Genomic DNA, 22,123 nt, shown 5'->3' on the forward strand with positions numbered 1-22,123 from the left:
AGGTTGAATAGGCTGGGGCTGTTTTTCCCTGGAGCATCGGAGACTGAGGGGTGACTGTAGAGGTTTGTAAAATTGAGGGGCATGGATAGGATAAACGGGCCGTCTTTTCCCTCGTGTGGGGGAGTCCAGAACTAGAGGGTATCAGTTTAGGGTGAGAGGGGAAAGGTATAAGAGACCTGGAGGGCAACTTTTTCATGCAGAGGGTGGTATGTGTATGGAACAAGCTGCCAGAGAAAGTGGTGGCTAGTTCTACTTTAACATTTAAAAGGCATCTGGATGGGATGCATAGAAAGGGTTTGGAGGGATATGGGCCAGGTGCTGGCAGGTGGGACTAGATTGGGATATCTGGTCGGCATGGACGAGTTGAACCACTGTCGGTTTCCTTGCTGAACAACTGATTCTGACTATGACTCTTGCAGTGATCATATGTAGCTAGGAAATATTTTTTACATATTTTCTGTTGATGGCATGGTCACGTCTGTAGCGCAAGGTTGCGTTCTTTAGTCTCATTTTAAGGATTTGAGCACAAACCTCAAGGTTGATTACAGTGCAGTTTTGAGATGGAGTATTGCAGGTGTTGTCTTTAGGATAAAATGCTGAACTTTGAAGTGGATATTAAGAAATGTAAGCCATTTAGCCCCACATTCAGATCCCTTCTACCTGATTGGGTGGATGTAAAAGATTCCATAGTGCTCTTTTGAAGAACGTACGACTTCTCTAGTTGTGTCCTGGCTGACATTTCACTTTCACTCAGAATCATAAAAACAGATTATCCGGTCATGATCACTTTGCTGTTTGAGAGTTGGTTTCAGGCAGAATTGATTGCTGAATTTCCTATGTCACAACACTGTCTACATGTAAAAAGGACTTCATTATTTGTAAAAGTGGTTTGAGATATCTGGTGCTCATGAAAACTGCAGGTTCAAACAAACTTTTATCTAAATATTGTTCAATAGTTTACAATCTGTTCTTAAGTGGTGAATTGACACAGATTAAAAATGCTGCTTTTGTGATTAAACCATTTTCAAACATAGTAATCAACTTCAGATTGTCACTAATGTTCTCTGTCCAATCAAATTGAATTCAATGCAACCTTGAACCAATTTGAGTAGGAACTTGAGTGATAGAAAAACCTTTCTGAATGTATAGTTTTTGAGTAACTCGTGAGAAATGTGTAGCTCATTTCACAAATGCATTAATGCTCATCACGAGGCTTATTAAGTTTTAGAGGGGAACTTCTTAATACTTCCTATGTTCATTACAATCCACAGATGTTTTGTTCCATAAACCTAACATTATTCACCTTCAGACCACCCAGAGAAACTGGATCGGCTGGGACTTTTCTCCATTGGAGTGTAGAAGGTGGAGGGTGACCCAGTAGATGTTTATTAAATCATGACTGCCATAGATAAGATGAATAGCCAAGGTCTTTTCCTTTGGTGAGAGGAGAAACCTTTTAAAAAGGACCTGAGAGGCAGTGTTTTCAGATGGTTTGTATATGGAATGAACTGTCAGAGTGAAGTTGTAGATCAGTGTACAGTTCCAACATTTAAAATATGAGGATCGATGCATGAGGGATATGGGCCAAGTGCAGGAATATAAGACTAAATTATTTTGGGAAATTTGGTTGGCATGGACAAATTACACCAAAGTGTCTGTTTCTGTGCTGACTCTATAAAGGTAAACTTTAAAAATCACACAGCACCAGGTTATAGTCCAACAGGCTTATTTGGAAGCACTAGCTTTTGGAGCACTGCTGCTCCTTCAGGTGGTTATGGAGTAGGACCATAAGACAGAGAATTTATTGCAAAAGATTAGTGTCATGCTGTAAATTCTGTTATGGTCCTACTCCACAACCACCTGAAGGAGGAGCAGCACTCCGAAAGCTAGTGCTTCCAAATAAACCTGTTGGACTAAACCTGGTGCTGTGTGATTTTTAACTTTGTCCTCCCAAGTCTAACCCTGGCTCCTCCACATCTATAAAGACATTTAGATTCTGACTTAGTTGTTGATTAATTCTTGTTTTTATTACATTGTATAATGTTACTTAGGAATATAGGAAGAGGATTTGACCACTTCAGCCAATCGAGCCTGCCTTGTCACTGAGTACAACCTTGATATGGCTTATCGAACACATCAGTCCCTTTAGCTCATCCTAGCCCTGTAACCCCAGTTATGCTCCTGATAATCAGAAATATATCAATCTCTACCTTGGACCTACTTAAAAATTGAACTTTCACAACCCTCTGGTAGAAGATGCTGAAGGTTCGCAACCATCTGAATGAATTATTTCTCATCATTAAGTTTGTTTGGTTCTGTTAAACCTCACTTGTCGACAATTTTAGTGGAAAAAGTTAAGTAATGCTATGCTAAACTTGTGTCTTGTCACCAAATATAGTTGTGTTTTCATTTAAGGGATATCTGAGTTGCTGGCTGGGCCAACATTTATTGTCTGTCCCTAGTTGCCCTTGAGAAGGTGATGATGAAATGCCGTCACCTACTGCATTAAGACCATAAGACACAGGAGTGGAAGTAAGGCCATTCGGCCCATCGAGTCCACTTCGCCATTCAATCGTGGCTGATGGGCATTTCAACTCCACTTACCAGCATTCTCCCTGTAGCCCTTAATTCCTTGTGACATCAAGAATCTCTGCCTTGAAGACATTTAGCGTCCTGGCCTCCACTGCACTCTGCGGCAATGAATTAAAGAGTGGCATGGATAGAGTAAATAGACGACAGGTTTTCCCCTGGGATTGGGGAGTCCAGAGCTTAGATGGCTTAGGGTGAGAGGAGGAAGATTTAAAAGGAACTCTAGGAGCAGAGGATGATGTGTGTATCGAAAGAGCTGCCAGAGCAAGTGATGGAGGCTGGTACCATTACAACATTTTTAAAAGGCACCTGGCTGGGTACATGAAGAGGAAGGGTTTAGAGGGAAATAGTACTAGATTAGGTTAAGATACGTGGTCAGCATGGATGAGTTGGACCGAACAATCTTTGTGCTGTACATCTAAGCCTCTGAGGTGTTGGTGTTAAGTTCTTTTTCTTGAGATTCTTACACAATCGATGGCAACTGCAATTTCTGTGAACTGCCAAAATTAGCAAGTACAAACTTTCTGGAGGAACCCTTAATACACTTCGGGTTTGCGTAGCCGTGTCAAAGATCTCTGATCAAAAGAAACAGTCTTTCCTTTATACAGTACAGGAATTTCACATTACAGTTCATAATGCCCACAAGACAACCCCCAGCCATTCCCCACAGTCACAGGCCACTCAAAACATAATGTAGTGATCACCTCATTTCCAGAGTTAATGTGGTCAAGTTATTCCTTAATGGCAAGACCTGGTGTATGTTGTGTTTTTTTGTAACTGTAGGGTGCAATCAGAATTTTAACTATGTTCTTATTGATTCTGAGTAGGGATGATGATGCAAATGGCTCTGAATGGCAAGGGATGGCAGAGTGAACTTACATTGTCATCCCTTGCCATTCACAGCCATTTGCACGGTCATTTTCTCATTATTCAATGTCAATTCACTCTCCATAACTAGGAATGGCCATGCAAATTGTTTGGAATGGCAAGAGATGGCAATGTAACTTCCTTAGTCTACTTGTAAGACATAGACTTGCCACTCTAAGACAGAGGCATCCCACCCTACCCCTGGGACGTCCAATTTCTTGCAGGTCAGCAGAGTAAATTAGCCCATTAATATCTCAGTAGGTATACCCATAAAGCCATTGGGGAGGGAATTCAAGGATTTTGACCCAAGGATATTGAAGGAACTTCTATTGAAATGTGCTGGAGCTGGGATATCTGACCTCCAACCGTGACCATCTTCCTTTGTGCCAGTTATGATTCCAACAGCACAGAGTTCATTCCACACTTGATCAGATGTGATCTGGATATCAAGAGCTGTCACTCTCATCTCACCTCTGGAATTTGGTTCTGTTGTTCATGTTTGAACCAAGGCCCTAATGAGGTTAGGAGCTGAGTAGGCCAGCACAATCCGACTATGACAAAAACAATGAAGTTGCTGGAAAAGCTCAAGTCTGACAGCATCTGTGAAGAGAAATCAGTTAATGTTTTGAATTTAGTAACTCTTCATCACAACTTTGAGGACTTGAAACATTAACTCTGATTTTTCTTCACAGATGTGCCAGACCTGCTGAGCTTTTCCAGCAACTTCTGTTTTTCCTTCTGATTTACAGCATCTGCAGTTCTTTTGGATTTTGTTTGAGTGAGCAGGTTATGGTTAAATAAGTGCTCTTGTTAATTTGAATGTTTTATGAAAATGGGAAGGAGACTTTTTACGCGACCCTTAATTTTAACTTATTTTTTTTTTAAGAAAGCGAATGCATTACCGCCAAGGAGATACGTTCTCAAGAGGGAATGTCAGTTCAGTTGGCTGGATGGCTGGTTTGTGATGTAAATCTGTGCCAACAGTGCTGGTTCACGTCCCACTCCGGCTGAGGTCACCATGAAAGGTCCTGCCTTTTGCCCCTTCTTGCTTGAGTTGTGGTGACCCATGGGTTAAACTCACCACCTGAGGAGTGCAAGTTTATGGGAATACGGTGACTTTACCTATTTCCTTTTTAAACTGTACTGACACTTGTAGATGATGCTATATTGCCAGCCCGTTTTGACAAAGCAGATTCGAGTAAATAACAATGTGATCACCCAGAATCTATTTTGTTGATTTGAGGGATGAATATTGGCTAGAACACTGGAGACATCTTTGCTGGCCTTTAACACAGTGCCACAGGATTTATTTTTTGCCTCAGAGCTGAAGATCTCCATTTAATGTTTTGTATGGAAGCAATCCATAACTGCAATGGATTAGATTGTTGTGCCCAAGCCCATATGTTGTAGAGTCAGTAACTTTTTTTTCAGGAGATAAAGTTCAAAATTCGAGGCAGTTACTTTAAAAAAAACCCACCAGTTTAAAACTGCAGAATGTTTTCGCTGCTATAGTCAAGAAAATAAATACCAATCCTTCACATGCTGATATTTATAAGTTTGATGCACACTTCCTGTGTTTAATTTTCATCATTTTGAAGTTTTTAGTAACTGTGTACTTTAGATGTGTGTATTTGCAAATGTGGTCTCATTCACTGGTGATGCTTGTCCCTAGTTTTACCTTTCTTCTTCTCTTTTTGCTTTGTTTTATTTTTGTCTTTGCTTATGTTTTTAAATGTTTTATTTTTAGGAATGAAGATCTTCATCAAATGCTGGACAGCAACAAGGATTCACTTAAATTGGAGGCGATGAAGAGGATTGTTGGGGTGAATAATATTTTAACTTATCTGATCAAGAATAATGGAAACAAGTTGATTTTTAATTTCTTGATAAATGAGTAGACTAAACGCCTAAATTCAAGTTTTGAGTCAGCGAGCTTTAATTAGGCAGCACAGAAGGAAATGAAATGACAAAGGAAATGTCTGGGTGTTTTATTATAGGAAGGATGAGAATGCATTGTAAGCTTTTACAGAAATGGTTCTGAGGTGAGGAATTTCATTTATGCCTCTTCAAACACCATCTTCCCACACTATGGCAGAGTATGGGGTTAGTCAGGGATAAATGCAGAGTAATAGGGTAGGGGAATGGGTCTGGGTGCATTACTCTTCAGAGGGTTGCTCTGGACGTGTTGGGCCAAATGGCCTGTTTCCACACTGTAGGGATTCTATGATACTTAAATTGCATGGCCATGCAGCTATTGGATGTGTGATGCATTGACTTCTGCAAACTGAAGTTACTATTGTGCATGGGCCTTGGAGATCCATGTAGTGGTTTCCAAAAAGAAATAGTGAACATTTTGAGTCCAGTCTGACTCTTCTTTGATATATTTTCTCTCATCAGATGCTGTCAGACCTGATGAAATTTTCCAGCATTGTTTGTTTTGATTCTCAATCCTAATTGTTAGTTTCATTGTTTTTACAATTCTAGCAGTAGTTCTTGAAGCTAGTGGCATAGTAATTCTTTGTTGAAAAATGTGGTGCTGGAAAAACACAGCAGGTAAAACACATCTGAGGAGCAGGAGAATTGATGTTTTGGACATAAGTCCTTCTTCAGGAATGAGGCTGGTGTGCCAAGCGGGCTGAGATAAAAGGTAGGGGGAAAGGAATTTGGGGAAGGGGCGCTGGGAATATGATAGGTGGAAGGAGGCGAGGGTGAGGGTGATAGGCCAGAGAGAGGGTAGGGGTGGAGAGGTCGGGAAGAATACTGCAGGTCAAGAGGGCGGTGCTGAATCCAAGGGTTGGGATGAGATAAGGTGGGGGGAGGGGAAATGAGGAAGCTGGAGAAATCTACTTTCATCCCATGTGGTTGGAGGGTTCCTAGGCAGAAGATGAGGCGCTCTTCCTCCAGGCGTTGTGTGGCCAGGGTCTGGCGATGGAAGTCCTTTGCCTCTTCCATGTCCTTGGTGGAGTGGGAGGGGGAGTTAGTGTTGAGCCACAGGGCGGTTGGGTTGGTTGGTGCGGGTATCCCAGAGGTGTTCCCTAAAACGTTCCGCAAGTAGGCGGCCTGTCTCCCCAATGTAGAGGAGACCACATTGGGTGCAGCGGATACAGTAAATGATGTGTGTGGAGGTGCAGGTGAATTTGCGACGATATGGAAGGATCCATTGGGGCGTTGGGGGGAGGTGTGGGTGCAAGTTTTGCATTTCTTGCGATTGCAGGGGAAGGTGCCAGGAGTGGAGGTTGGGTTGGTGGGGGTGTCTGGACCTGACAAGGGAGTTACGGAGGGAGTGGCCTTTCCGGAACGCTGATAGGGGAGGGGAGGGAAATATATCCCTGGTGGTGGGGTCTGTTTGGAGGTGGCGGAAATGACGGAGGATGATACGATGTATCTGGAGGTTGGTGGGGTGGTAGGTGAGGACCAGTAGGGTTCTTTCCTGGTGGCAATTGGAGGGGTGGGGTTCAAGGGCGAAGGTGCGGGAATTGGAGGAGATGCAGTAGAGAGCATCGTCAGTCACGCCTGAGGGGAAATTACGGTCTTTGAAGAACGTGGCCATTTGGGTTGTTCGGTAGTGGAATTGGTCCCACTGGGAGCAAATGCGGCAGAGGCAAAGGAATTGGGAATATGGGATGGCGTTTTTACAGGGGGCAGGGTGGGGGGGGGGGGGGGGGGGGGGAGGTGTAATCTAGGTAGCTGTGGGAGTCGGTCAGTTTGTAGTAAATGTGTTGAGTCGGTCGCCCGAGATAGAAATGGAGAGGTCTAGGGAGGGGAGGGAGGAATCTGAGACGGTCCAGGTAAATTTGAGGTTGGGGTGGATGGTGTTAGAAAAGTGGATGAACTGTTCAACCCCCTCGTGGGAGCATAGTAATTCTTTGTCTAATATACATTGAAAGGTGGATCTTTGTTAAAACATTGATACCAATGTTTAGGCCATGCAAAATCCACCCACTTGCAAGGAAATAAAATTGGAAAAAATATAAAATTGGAGACCCTGTCTCTGCTGGGAACCCCGTCTCTGCAGGGCGACAATAGTGTGGTGTCATTATTGCTGGACAAGTAGTCCAGAGAATAAGCTAATGTTCTTGGTCTCAGCTAGAACTCCACCATGGCAGAAGGTGGAATTTGAATTTACTGATATGCCTTAAATTAAAGGTCTGAGGACCATTGCTAATTGTTGTAAAAACTCAGCTGGGGGCAGTGAAAAGATAAAGGAATTTTGAGTACAGTAATGCAATACTGGTGGGTTTAATGGGATTGTGTTTTTATCATGTGTTTCTGGATCTTTAAATTTGTCATATGTAAATAATTGGGTTATTCTCTTTTACCTTAATTTCCTTTATATAACTTATTATTCAACCTGCATCTGCTGCATTCAATATTTGCATTTCAGTGAAAGACCACCTTGTTAAAATAAAAAAAACATAATTTTTCCAAGCCAGATTTCCGTCTGGGATCTGACTTGTCCAGTTATTATCCCAATATTAACTGGGATAATAGTGTTTGTCACTGACCTCTCAGAACTAACAAGTTTCTTGCAAGAAACACTGTTTTGATTGGACTTCGGAGGATAAAGACACAATTCTAGAAGCATGGCCAGGTACAAAAATAGACTTTAATCTGTTCAATAGGCTTGTAGTTGAATGATAACGTATTTAAGCTATTTAAGAAGCTAATCCTAAATTAATCTTGGTAATTTAAATCAATCTCAGACACTGATCTCAACAGTTAATTTGTAATCAAATAGTGGATGCTGAATTACTGTAACATAACTGTCTTTTGTAACCTCTATTTATTTTGTCAGTTAACTCCATCTCCCAATTAGTTTAGTATTTAGTGTTAAGTTTCAGTACTGCTAACTATGACGTCAAGCTTGATAAACAATTGTTGGTGCATGACAGCTGCCTGATTTTTAATTTGCAACAAGAGTTAATTCATTCATTTAGCTTGTGGCATTCTAGGTTGAAAATTAATCGAGGACTTGGCCTTTCTAGTCCACGTGCTTTTTGCTGCAATTAAATGGGAGTAACACTGGTCTATCTTCAGCCATCTGTCTTGCCTCCATTTGCTTTACATCATTTGTAAGCATAAGTGCAAATATAATCCAAAATAGTGTAAGAAAAGTAAAATACTGCAGGTGCTGGAAATCTGAATTAAAAAAAAATTAAATTGCCGAAGAAACCCACTGGGACTAGCAGCATCTGTGGAGAAAGTAAGAGCTAGTATGAGCTTACATCTAAAGTCCGATTATAAATTCTTCTAAGTTATCTTCTGAAGATGATTTGATTTCCCATTATGGCACTGAAAGTCTGACTCCACGTAAGTTGGAAGGCAATCAAGCAGTCTCCGAGTAAAGAGTAAGTGGTGGAGAGATACAGCTAACTGTTTGATCCTGTGGAAGGTATTTTGATTTCTAATGACTGGTATTGCAGGTGAAATATCGGTGAGGTAGATGGCTTCTTGGAATTTTGATGGTAACTACATGGTAACCTCAGAATTGGCTGGAAATGTGCAGATTACATTTGAATAGATCAAGAAGTGACAGGACCATGAAGCTGGAAAAAGAGGAGACATTGTAAGAGACTAACTAAATGAAGTATTGGAGGTTGGGGAAAGATGCAGAAGATGCCAACCTTAAATTCAGATAAGGCACATGATAGTGCTGAAAGAAGGAAAATGGACTTGGTAGTGAGGGCAGGGTATTGTGCAGAACTGGAACATTGAAGGTTATTGATCTTCTCATTGAAGAAACACACCTCGAGGTAAACAACAGAGCAAGGACTGGACCTAGGCTTTCCTTCCCCTTGCGTATTTGTAGTATGTACGTGACAATTTTTGTGATATTTGAATCTGCAGCTGCATCAAATAATTTCTTTATGCAGCTTAATAAACTTCATCTTGCTTTCAAACTTAGTATTCAAATGGAACAATCAAATCCTCTCCCTTTTCTTGATGAATTAGTTGAAAATTTGGGAATTCTACTGATATTGACCGATGAACCTCAGCTTTCAGTACATATGTGTGCTGCAAGGTCAGTTTTATCGGTAATCTATTGAATAAGGCCCTAGCCATCTGCTTATCATGTAGGTTTGATGCTGGGAGAGCACATGTTAAAATTTTCCTGTATGGTTTTTGGATCCCCTGCTAAAAACATCAATCATGAAGACTCAAAGGGGTTATTTCCACCACTTTCCATTAGACCATAGAACATAACAGAATTAGGCAATTTGGCGCATCAAGTCTGCTCCACCATTCAATTGTGGCTGGTTAGATTCTCAACATCATTCTCTTGCCTTTTTCCCTCATTACCTTTGATTCCCCTTACTAATAAACAATCTATATGCCAGATTTAAATACACTCAATGACTTGGTTTCCACAGAGTAACTGCCATCCGGCTGAAGGAATTTCTCCTTGTTTTGGTTCTAAAGGGTCATTCCCTCACTCTATGCCCTCTGATCCTAGTCTCTCCTGCTAGTGAAAACATAATCTCCATGTCCATTCTATCCAGACCCCTCAGTATTCTCTAGACTTCAATGAATATCTACCTCATCCTCTTCAAATTCCGTTGAATATAGACCCAGAGTCCATAACCACTCCTTGTATGACAAGTACTTCATCCTCAGGATCACTCTTGGCAATCTTCCTATGGGCCGCCTCTAAGGCCAAGTCGTTGTACCTTTTTATATACTAGGTCCAAACCTGGTCACAATATTCCAGGTGCGATCTGACCAGACCCTGAAACAGCCTCAGCAGTGCATCTCTGTTGTTGTATTCTAGTCCTTGAAACAACTGCTAGCATTGCATTTGCTTTCCTAACTGCCAACTGAATCTATATGCTAACCTTAAGAGAATTCTGAGCTAGGACTCTTTAATCCCTTTGTGCTTCAGATTTCTGAAGCCTTTCCCCATTTTAGAAACTAGTGTACCCCTTTTAAATAAATATAAGATTAGATTCCCTACAGTATGGAAACAGGCCCTTTGGCCCAACAAGTCCACACCGACCCTCTGAAGAGCAACCCACCTAGACCCATTTCCCTACCCCATATTTACCCTTGACTACTGCCCCTAACACTATGGGCAATTTAGCATGACCAATTCACCTAATCTGCACATCTTTGGATTGTGGGAGGAAACCAGAGCACCCGAAGGAAACACTCGCAGACACTTGGAGATTGTGCAAACTCCACACGGACAGTCACCCGAGGTGGGAATCAAACCTGGGTCCCTAGTGCTGTGAGGCAACAGTGCTAACCCCGAGCCAACGTGCTTGATCCCTTTATTCTTCCTACCAAAGTGCATAATCATATTCTTTCCCACGTTGTTTTCAAACTGTCCACTCTCTTAGCCTTCTGAGGCTTCCCCATCTCCTCAAAAATACCTATCCCTCCACCTATCTTTGTCATCTGCAAACTTAGCAACAATGTCCTCCATTTCTCCTTCAAGATTGTTAATGTATACAACTACCTCCAGAAGTCCACTAGTTACCAGCTGCCACCCTTTTTAAAAAAAAGTCCCTTTATCCTCACTCTCTGCCTTCTGCCAGTTTGCCAATCCTGTATTCCTATCATACCTTATCCCTTGCCCCTAACACTCTGAAGAGTTTATCAAGATTCAACCTTAGATTGCTCTCCCTCTCTTGGATGCTGACTGACCTGCTGTGACTTATCGCATTTTTAGTTTTCAGTCCTTAGCCCTAACACCATGGGTTCTTAGCCTCCTGTGTGCACCTTATCAAAAGCCTTCTGGAAGTCCACGTAGATCACATCCACTGACTCTCCGTTGTCTAACCTGTTTGTTACCACCTCAAAGAATTCTAATGTGCTAGTCAGGCATGACCTCTCCTTGACCATGCCATGCTGACACTGTCCTATTTTACCATGCACTTCCAAGTACTCCATGATGTCATCCTAATAATGGACTCTTAAAATATTACTACTGACTGAGGTCAGGCTAACCAGCAGACAATTTCCTGTGTTCTGCCTCATTCTCTCCTTAAACAAGGGCGTTACGTCCTCTAGGACTGTCCCAGATTTTAGTAGTTCCACAATCTCGTCCGCGATCTCCTTTATAATCCTGTGGTATATCCACCTGGTCCTGGTCACTTAGCCATCTTCAGACTTTTCAGCTTTTATAGTATATTCACGTTAGTAATGATCACTGCATTCACCTGTGTCCCTTGACTTTATTGAATTTCTGCTGTGCTATTGGTGCCTTCCGCCGTGAAGTCTGCGAATACCTATTCGATTCCTCTGCCATTTTGTCCCCCATTACTATTACTCTAGCCTTGTTTTCCAGCAGTCCAGTGTCCATCTTGTCCCTCTTTACTATTTCAATATTTTAAAAAAACTCTTGCAATCTTTTATATTACTAGCTAAGTTTCCTTCATATTTCATCTCCTGTTATTGCTTTTTTTTTAAAGTTTTTCTGACTTCTAAATGATTCCCACTAATCTTTATCAGATTGTATACTTTTTCACTTGCTTTTATGCTGTCCCTGTCTTCCGTTACCAGCCATGGTTGTTTCATCCTCTCTTAGTGTGTTTCTTCTTAAGATGAATTTCTGCTGTGTCTCTAATTAGCCCCAGAAACTCAACTGCTCAACTGTCTTCCCTGGTAGGCTCCACTTCCACCAACTCTAGCCAGCTCCTCCCTTATGTCTTTTGTGGTTTATCTTTGCTCACTTGTAATACCAGTACATCTGATTCCAGCTTCTCCCTCTCAAGCTGCAGAGTGAATTCTATCATATGGTCATTACCTCCTACGCCTTAAGCTCCCTAATCAAGTTTGGCTCATTGCACATCACCAAATCCAGAATTGCGTGCTCCCTAATGAGTTCTGCCACAAGCTGTTCCAGACACCAATTTACAGACATTCCACAAATTCCTTTTCTTGGGATTGCTACAAACTTGATTTTCCCAGTCGACCTGCATATTGAAGTCCCTGTGATTATTGTATTGGTGCCTTCCTTACATAGCTTTTCTATAGCCTGAACTATTTTCTTCTCCATATCCTGACTACTGATAGGAGGTCTTTACATAATTCAGCAGGGTCTTTTCTCTGCAGTTCCTCATGGTTCAGAAGAGATTTACCAGGATGTTGCTGGGAGTGGAGAGTTTGAGTTATAAGGAAAGGCTGGAGGGCTAGGACTTTTAGTTTTAACTGGAGTGAGGAGGTTGAGTGGAGATGTTGCAAGGGTTTTAAAAATTGAGAGGGTATAGATAAGGTGAATAGCAGGTGTTTTTTTTTCCCTGGGTAGGGGATTTCGAGATTAGGGAGCATATTTTAAGGTGAGGTAAAAGATGTAAAAAGATATGAGGCAATTTCTTTCGGGTGTTTCATGTGTGGAATGAACTGTCAGAGGAAGTGGTGAATGCACATTGTTACAATGTTGAGAAGACATTGGAATATTTCCATGAATAGGAAATGTTTGGATGGATGTGGGCCTAGCACAAGCAGGTAGGATAGTTGAGTTTGGGATTATGGTCAGCATGGACTGCTTGGACTATTTCCATGCTGTATGACTCCATAACTATAACTCTACCCATACAGATTCTGCACCTCCTGACTCTATTACTTGCTCTCAATTTAAATTCATTTCTTACTAACAAGTCATATTGGCCCCTGTGCCCATCTGCCTGTCCTTTGATAGGATGCACATCCTTAGATGAGAAAGTGAGGACTGCAGATGCTGGAGATCAGAGCTGAAAATGTGTTGCTGGAAAAGCACAGCAGGTCAGGCAGCATCAGAGGAACAGGAGAATCGACATTTCGGGCATAAGCCTGAAGAAGGGCTTATGCCTGAAACGTCGATTCTCCTGTTCCTCGGATGCTGCCTGACCTGCTGTGCTTTTCCAGCAACACATTTTCAGCTGCAAATCCTTAGATGTTTAGTTGCCAGACCTGATCCCCTTGCAGCCATATCTCTGCCCACAATGTTGCAGAATTCAATCTGCAATATCTTGAGCGACCTTGTTTTATCTACTGCGTGCATTTAAATAATGTCTTCAGTCCTGCATTATGAGCCTTCATAGTCAACCTCTTCTCGTAGCTGTTCTCTTCCCTCCTGTGCCTGAGGGTAGATTCCAGAGTCTATCCTCTTTCTGTTACAGAAACTTTTTAACCTCAGCTGAGATCATCGTTCCCTTTCCCATTTCCATAATTTTCCATGCGGACAACACAAGCAGACAGGCAGGCATGCACATGCACACAGACAGACTTGTGCAGTTCACAAAGATTCTGGTCCCTATAGGATTCAGATGAAGGCCATACCATTGGAATCCCTTTCCCTCCTCTGGATGGTGCCCAGTCTACTTCGGATTTCTCCTAAGGGTAAAATGTCGCAATTACAAGTGCAGTTTGTTGTCGCCTTCTACTACAATCTGGTAAATCTACGAACAGTTGAACAGTCAACATCCTTTGTCCTCCAGCACCCCACACCCCAGCTCTGATGTAGAGTCATCTAGATTCTGAACATTAGCATGTTCTGTCTTCATGGATGCTACCTGGCTTGCTCTAGTGCTTTTATTTTCAGTAGTTTCCTCCGTTAAGTGTACTGCTATCAAGCCAAAAAGATATTTGCTGACCACCTGAATGAGTGAGTATTAAAATGAGTTTTGGTACCAGTGTGATGCCAAAAGTACAGGCTGCATTAATCATTTCCCATTGACCACTTGCAATAGACAGCATGCCACTTGTGTTCAACCTAACTATGCTAACAAGTCTCAGAAAAGCATATTCATTACCAGAAATGATTCTGCTGTTAAAACTCATTTTAATAAATAATTTGGACTGTGCTATGAGTTAGGTCAGAAACCAATTGAAGAGAATCTTTTGGGATCACTGTGAAGCATGTGTGTGTGCTAGAAACCCCATGTATAAATGTACAGGACCATCCTTTATTTAGGGAAAAGGAATTTGTACTTTGTATCTTTTCCAAAATGTCAGTGCATGGAGATATCCAAGCCTTGTTGCATCCCGAAAGCTCCACAGTGACCACTTAGAATCTACCTGCCTGATCTGAGTTAAGTTGGACTGGTTAACTTTTCTTGCTGCGATTGTCATGTCAGTGATGGTTCATCCTCTCATACTGTATAAAATGGTGTCCTTGTTCAAGTCTGTTTCTTGTGCCCTAGTCCTCAATGCAAATTGATAAGCTTTAACTTCTTATCTCCTTTTCAGAAATGTTTGTTCTAAGCTGCCAAGCAATGTCTAACAAGTGGTTTTTGCAAGAAAGGTCCCACAATGCTAATCCATGAACTTTCATCTTGAAATCAAACTGGTCTAGTTTCTCTTCTCAATCTCACTAAAAGAAGTGCTTTCATAACATTGTCTTTTCTCAAATGTTTTATATGCGGTATTTGCTGCTTTCCTATTGATATGATTGATCTTGCTACACTGAACCATAAAAGAATTGGTATTGAATTTCTATCTTCTGGTGCTGCCTTGCAAGACTTGTGGGGAGATGAGCAATGCTGCAAGATGTTGGTAATCGTGGATGCAAACAAAAAGCTTTTTTTAAAAGGCAAAATAAGTTGTAGTATTTAACGCTAGTATTATCTATTATTTAACCACATAAGAATAAATTAAATGTCAGTATTATCATCCTCCTATCTCCTTTTCAAATCACAAATCAGCTGTGCCTATGCTGTTGTTGAAAGCTCATGTTTTGTAATAATGGTAACAGAACCCATTTACAAATTTAAATGGATTACTATGGCATTAGTCATTGCATAATTAACAAAAGAATATCTGTTAACCAATCTGAGTCTATAATTGAGACTATAATTCATGTTACAGATGATTGCTAAAGGAAAAGATGCTTCAGAGTTATTTCCTGCTGTTGTGAAGAATGTCGCTAGTAAAAACATTGAGGTATGTTCCATTTACTGTGAGGTGTTGCTGTTTTTATTTCTATTATAAACTGAACAATTTCTGTACCTGACATGCCCATTGTTGAATAGAATGCCATTACTTTAATTCTACCTTTAATCCGAAAGACCCTAATGCTTGCTTGTGACTTTTATATCCCTGATTTTTTTGTGACTGAAGTTTTCATTTTATGACCGAGCAAGAAATCAAATTTTACTATATTATTGTGTATGAATTTATGTAGATTTTGTTTTGCATCTATAAGGTTGACTCCTAGCTTGAGAGTTTTTCATCACCACCTAAAAGGTGATACAAAAGTAGCATTAATGAATCACTGGTATAGTTTAAAAAAAATCGAAGATTTGACCAGTATGTCACGGAGTATGCTGCACTAGAATTGATGGATTAATTAAATTGCTTGCTTAGGAAGGTCTGCTTGAGTTCTTAAAGCTGGACAGGGTAGTGTTATGATTAGCATCACATCAGGAAGCATGGTAGCACTGAGAAAAATAACATTTAGTCTGGGAGCAAAGTCACGTCATCTTGTGTGCTCCTGTTTCTGGCCTCACGTTTTTTTGGGGAAGAGTCTTTTACTGTGGATTTGCAGTCAGATTATTTGTGTTGCTTCTTGTGGCTAGCATTGATTTTATCTAATCTAAACCTGGGTAAGAGCAAATCAGCTGTTTTGCAACCTTCAGTGATTTAATATTGGTAGCTGTGCAGAAGAATATTCTCAATGTTAGATAAAAGCTGATGCAATATATTTTTTAAGGTTTTGTCCAACTTGATCACTTTTGTTTCTGAAAGGTGTTTCTGGATTATGAACAATATATATTTGTATTTTTCAGTAAGGGCATTATAATTTTACACTTAATGCAATATAACCTGAACTTTGAGAATTCAATGGAGTTATTATGAACTTTTTTTGATATTTTTAATACTGAAATTTTAATTTTTTTCAATTTTTAAAATATTTTATTGCGGCACTGCATTTTCTTCATCTTCACCCTACCATGCATTATGTATCAATCTAGTCACCTCCCAGCCTCTGCTGGTTTAACCATGGACAGTAATGCTGAGAGAAATTGGTGCAGTCTTGCCGTTTGTCGATTCCAACTTGGTGTTCATTTCCATGTAGGAAGAGCCCCATCATGCTTTAACATCTGAGCTTTAATTTTGGCTTTTCTCTGTGGAATTTGTAAATAATTCTTTGAAGGGTTGGCAACTTTTTTTTCAAGAAAGTGCACAATTCCTGAGGTTGCCTACCTGCTCACTGAGCTGGTAAGTTTGTTTGACGTTTTGTTACCATACTAGGTAACATCAGTGTGCCTCCGGTGAAGCAGATGTTACCAAGTGTGGTGACGTTCATCTGCAAACAAACTTATCAGCTCAGTGAGCAAGTCAACAACCACCTCCACAACCTGAGCTACAAATCTTCTCAAGAACTTCAAGTGCACAATTGTATAACATAGAAAAGCTCAAAAGGATAAAGGTCACCAAGTTGAAGAAAGCGCTGTTTAAAGTGGAGACCAAGAGCTAGGTGAAAGAGTTTGAAGGAGGGATTTGGGCGGAGGACTCCTATCTAGAGTTGGAGGGAATTCTCTTGAACAGATCTTGGACAGCTTTGTACTCCATACAAGAGGCTGATTTTGGAATAGTGTCCTTTTTCAGTTGGGATTAGAAGTAACATTCCCGAGCTTGGTGATTCAGTAGAAAAGGGCTTAGAAAATTTGAATATGGTTCCGTTTTAAAAAGTAATCAGTGGCAAGGTGGAGACAAAATGGTTCAACAAGGCTGATGACAGCCAAGCAAACTTGTGTGCCGATGCTGTAGCTTTAAGTGTATTTTTTCATGGTTTCATTTAGAGAGAGATTGGGGGACAGGTACCAAGCAGACTGAGAAGATAAACAGCTTGTGGGAATTTGGGTTTTTTTCCCCCCAGAAGTTGGAACAATAGAAGCAGCCTGAGTGGATGTGGTCAAGCACACTCTGATCCAGGATTTTCGTTAACTTTGAGCAGTTGTTGCGGGGGTCTCGGGATTAGAAGGCAGTACTTCTTTCCTGGCTGCTGCACCCTGTCTGAAGTTTCTGTCCGAATTGTCTTTTGATCTTTCCTCCTGGATGTCATCAATTTTCTGAATTTGCATTTTTGCCACAGGGTGTTTATGGAGTGTTGCTGTTTTGGGACAGTTAATATTTAGTAAAATCATAATATTCTTAGTTAAAAATCGCACAACAGGTTATAGTCCAATAGGTTTAATTGGAAGCACACTAGCTTTTGGAGCAACGTTCCTTCATCAAGTGGTAGTGGAGGGCTCAATCCTAACACACAGAATTTATAGCAAAAATTTACAGTGTGATGTAACTGAAATTATGCATGGAAAAATTGATTCTGTTAAGCCTTTCATCTGTTAGAATACAGTGATCGTTTCACTTCTTTCATGTGTAAATCACAAAACCTTTTATTTAAGAAGTTGCATTCTCGGGTTAGCTGTTAACAATGGTATAAACTAGACAATATGTTGAAGGTGTTGGCCCCCTGTGTTCTCTGTCTATGCCATGATGTTTAGATTGATTCTAATCTAAAAAGTGAGATAACGGAGTTTTACATGAATTCATGCAGTTTTTGAGCAAAGTACAGTGTAACCCTGCAGGTTCAAATTCACCCCACAAAATATGTGTGCGCATGTGGGGGTCTGTCTGGTGTCTGAGGAGGTGCATGTGGGTGTCTGTGTGTGTGTAGTGCAATGGTGTTCACCTGTAATGTGACATGAACCCAAGGTCCTGGTTGAGGCCCTCCCTGTGGGTACCGCACTTAGCTATCGGCCTCTGCTCGGCCACTTTTCGCTGCTGTCTGTCCCGAAATCCACCTTGGAGGATGGTCACCCCAAGGTCTGAGGCTGAATGTTTTGAGAAGTTTTGCCAGAGATGCTTTATGTCTGGACGGGTAAAAGCAGAACCATACCAGGGCAATTCATTGAGCTGGACAGTGAAGGAGAGCCTTTGGAGGAGAGTGAGCAACTCCTGCACATGTTAAGAATGACTTGATTTTGGGTTTTACCACCTCCAGCCTTTTGCTTTTCCTTGCCCTGATATCTATATGTTAGATATGACAAGTTTATGGTTGAAGAATAGATTTTCTGCTCAGAATTGGCCTCTTAATGAAAGTGGTGAGTGTGGCACAAGGGGAATGTGAGAACTTCTTTCAAGGTTTTTAAGTGACTCCATGTGAGAGGAGTTAAGAAATCCAAACCTCTTGACATACACTGTGCTGGGAAGAGAGGTATAATTGTTGTTATCAAGTTTCCTTGGTTGTTCTAATGTCTTGTTACTAAGCTGCTCTACACGATTGAAAAGTTCCTAGTTTATCTTAACAAATCATTCACTAACTGCATAGTATTTTGCTTCTTCCCTAATACAGTTGAAGAAGCTGGTGTATGTTTACCTTGTACGCTATGCAGAAGAGCAGCAAGATTTGGCCTTGTTATCAATCAGCACCTTTCAGCGTGCGCTGAAGGTTAGTACTGCTAAATGTCTATGTAATTCATGGATAAATTATAACTATCTTGGTACTTTGATTAGAGAATATGATACTTTGAAAAAAATTAATATCAAAGGAATCACAATAATATTAATCAAATATTTTTCTCCTTCATTTCCATTTTCTAATAAAATGAAGTTCCACCAAAGGAAATCTATGTATTATACTTGAGTAAAAGTAGTCTTCCTAAGCCATTTCAGCTAAAAAGAACCTCTGGTGCTCTCATAGTTATTGCATAAATGTTATACAGCCCTGTTGAAAAGAATTCCACCCACAATGCACTTTTAATATGGGACCAATATCTTTCCTTTTTTACAAATTACACAATAAAACCTACACCTCATGGAGGTAGAGTACACCCTCCTTTCCACTTACACTTGCCTTTTTCAGAAACCCCCTTGGACTACTTAATCATCTTAGTTGATTGTCAAGACTGAAAAATCCACTATAAAAGGGGAAATGGAAATACACTGGCTCATGATCATTGTCCATTGTCACGTTGATAACATCAGTGAGTTTGGCTATCCTGAAATATTGTCCAAGTTGTCCTCTACTTTTAAGATGATACACAAGAATAATGGTTTGCAGGTTTATCAATGACGTAATTAAAGGTTTAGCCTCTGGTGACCCTTAAGGGAGGTGACAACATAGCGGTATTATTGCTGGACTATTATACCAGAGATCCAAGTAATGTTCTAGGCACCTGGGTCCAAATCCTACCATGGTAGATGATGAAATTTAAATTTATGAAAAATCTTGAATTACAAGTCTAATGATAACCATGAATTCATTGTTAATTGTTGGCAAAACACATTTGGTTCACAATGGGAAGCAGACCGCCAACCTTATCTGGACTGGCCGACGTGCTGCAGACCCACAGCAATGTGGGTGACTCATATCTGCCCTTTGGGCAATTAGGGATTGGCAATAAATGCTGACATAGCAAGTGACACCCTTATCCCATCAATAAATAATGTATGAAATGCGATCACAAGGGAGAGAAAAGGCTATAAGTAATCACTTATTATTTGTTCTTCAATTCATTCCAGGATCCCAATCAGTTGATTCGGGCAAGTGCTTTACGAGTTCTTTCCAGTATTAGAGTGTCAATTATTGTGCCAATAATGATGCTGTCTATTCAGGAAGCTGTCAATGACCTATCTCCATATGTTCGGAAAACTGCTGCCCATGCCATTCAGAAGCTTTACAGGTGGGTCATTTTATGGTAAATGAGATACCATTTAGGAAAATTTCAATTTCTAATACTGAATTTTGCTATCTATAATCTCTTCCTTCTATTACTCCTTTGAGCGATGGAACTTGTGCAAATTGGCTACTGCATTTCATACCCTAAGAGCAGTTCAACTTCAATATTAAAATACAACAAGAACTGTGAATGCTGGAGGTCTGAAACAAAAATTGCTGGAGAAATTCAGCAGGCCTGGCAGCATCTGTGGGGGTTGGAAGCAGAGTTAATGTTTCGAAACCAGAGAGTCATTGGACTCAATGTTCAAAAGTTCTTAATTAGCTTTAAAGCACTTTGAGTATTCTGCAAAGGTTAATATAATGCAAATCTATCTCATCATTCTGCAGGTTACCATTGATCTCGAGCTTGATTGAATGAGTCATAGAATGCAGGTTAAAGGCAGGGAATTCTATGGTGATTTCTGATTTGTCAAAACCTGTCCATCTGCAAAGCTCCTGTCAGGAGCATGATGGATTACTGTTGAGTTGCCTGTATGAGATACCACTTTTAACAACCTTTCTGAAATTCAATATTATTCAGACTAAAGCAGCTTGCTTGATCAACTCATTCACCATCTCTGTATAGTGGCAGAAATGTGTGTGTATGTGAAATGTCTCAAATGCACTGTCACAACTCTCTAAGGCCATTTAAACAGGAACTTGAAGTCCCAAAACCTTGACCACCTCTGATAACAAGAACAGGCCCGTCTAATGTTCTTCCAGATTCTCACGACCTTGATGGTCCCAGGAATGAAAAGATTAACATATCAGGAACTTTTGAGGACTTTAGGTCTGTCCTTGATGAAGTTTAGAAGGATTGGGGGTGGGTGGGAGTGGGAAATCTAATTGAAGCATACAGAATGCTGAATGAACTGGACAGAGGAGATGTTGGGAAGATGTTTTCTTTGTTGGAGATACTAGACCCCAAAGACATAGCCTTTGAGTAAAGGGTAGACCTTTTAGAATGGAGATATGAAGAAACCTCTTCAGCCAGTATGTGTGGAATCTATGGAATTCTTTGCCAAAGAAGGTTATGGAGGTTAGGTCATTGAATATATTTTAAGACTGAAGTTCTTTAGTAACAAGGAGATCAAGAGTTATGGGGAGAAAGAGAGAAAATGGGGTTGAGAAACTTATCAGCCATGATTATATGGTGGAAATTAGGCTGAATGGCCTAATTTCTACTCCATGTCTTATGGATTTGAAATGTGATTCCTTCACGGCATCTAGGTTTAAAAAAAAAAATGGGATTTCCTCTTTAATAGTACTGTACTTGAATCACATGGGGATTGAAATAGTTGAAGACTCATCTCACCACCTTGTAAAGATTAATTGTAACGGTGCAGTAAATGCCTTGCTTATGCTCACTTCTCTCAAATGTGTTTTAAAAGAGAAATTGTTCTTAAGTTCATTGCTTCAGATTACCATACTAATCAAACTTTTTTCAAAAAAGACCTACAATTTAATTTTTTTTTGTTTCAACCAAAGTCTAGACGCAGAGCAAAAAGAACCATTGATAGAGATCATAGAAAAGCTACTGAAGGATAAAAGTACGGTGAGTCATGTGGTTTACGCTCCATTCTTTCAAGGTTATAAAATGTTGAAATATTTCTGCCAGGTGTTTAGGCTATGCATGACAAATACATGTTATTTTTAAAGCCATTTGAGTTTTGAAAATGTGTCCCAATTACTATTCAAAGTTTATGCAGTTTTAGATGGTTTTTCAGTTTTTAACAAATAGGTCACTGACCCACCCCTTGTGAATCTTACTGGCTTTGTTCACTTTTTTGGGTTTAGATTTCAAGGTATGTGTGAAATTGATCAATTCTCTCAACTTACTATTTAGAAGCATGTGTTTTGATAAATTTTTGTTATTTTGAGATATGGGCATTGCTGGCAATGTTAGCCTTTCCTGCCTCTCTTGAAATGTCCTTTGCCCTTTACTCATCTATTACAGAGGGTATTCAAGAGTTAGTCATGTTCTTGGTGATCTGGAGTTGCATATAAGCTAGCACAAGTAAG

The 22,123-nt window shown here is 40.4% G+C and overlaps 1 protein-coding gene across 2 annotated transcripts in view; it reads left to right on the forward strand.

The window, feature by feature from the left end:
* The window catches only part of ap3b1a (adaptor related protein complex 3 subunit beta 1a), a 309,270-nt gene that overhangs the window by 47,375 nt on the left and 239,772 nt on the right, over positions 1-22,123 (forward strand). The window contains exons 2-6 of one of the 2 annotated variants that reach the window (XM_060835806.1): positions 5,204-5,279; positions 15,244-15,318; positions 18,737-18,832; positions 19,906-20,066; positions 21,590-21,656. In XM_060835806.1, coding sequence (XP_060691789.1) covers positions 5,204-5,279; positions 15,244-15,318; positions 18,737-18,832; positions 19,906-20,066; positions 21,590-21,656 — 475 coding nt within the window. The remainder of the gene's footprint in view (positions 1-5,203; positions 5,280-15,243; positions 15,319-18,736; positions 18,833-19,905; positions 20,067-21,589; positions 21,657-22,123) is intronic. The other variant, XM_060835815.1, reaches the window with a different exon arrangement.

Source organism: Hemiscyllium ocellatum, chromosome 2 (genome assembly GCF_020745735.1).
Source record: "Hemiscyllium ocellatum isolate sHemOce1 chromosome 2, sHemOce1.pat.X.cur, whole genome shotgun sequence".
NCBI classification, from domain to species: Eukaryota; Metazoa; Chordata; class Chondrichthyes; order Orectolobiformes; family Hemiscylliidae; genus Hemiscyllium; species Hemiscyllium ocellatum.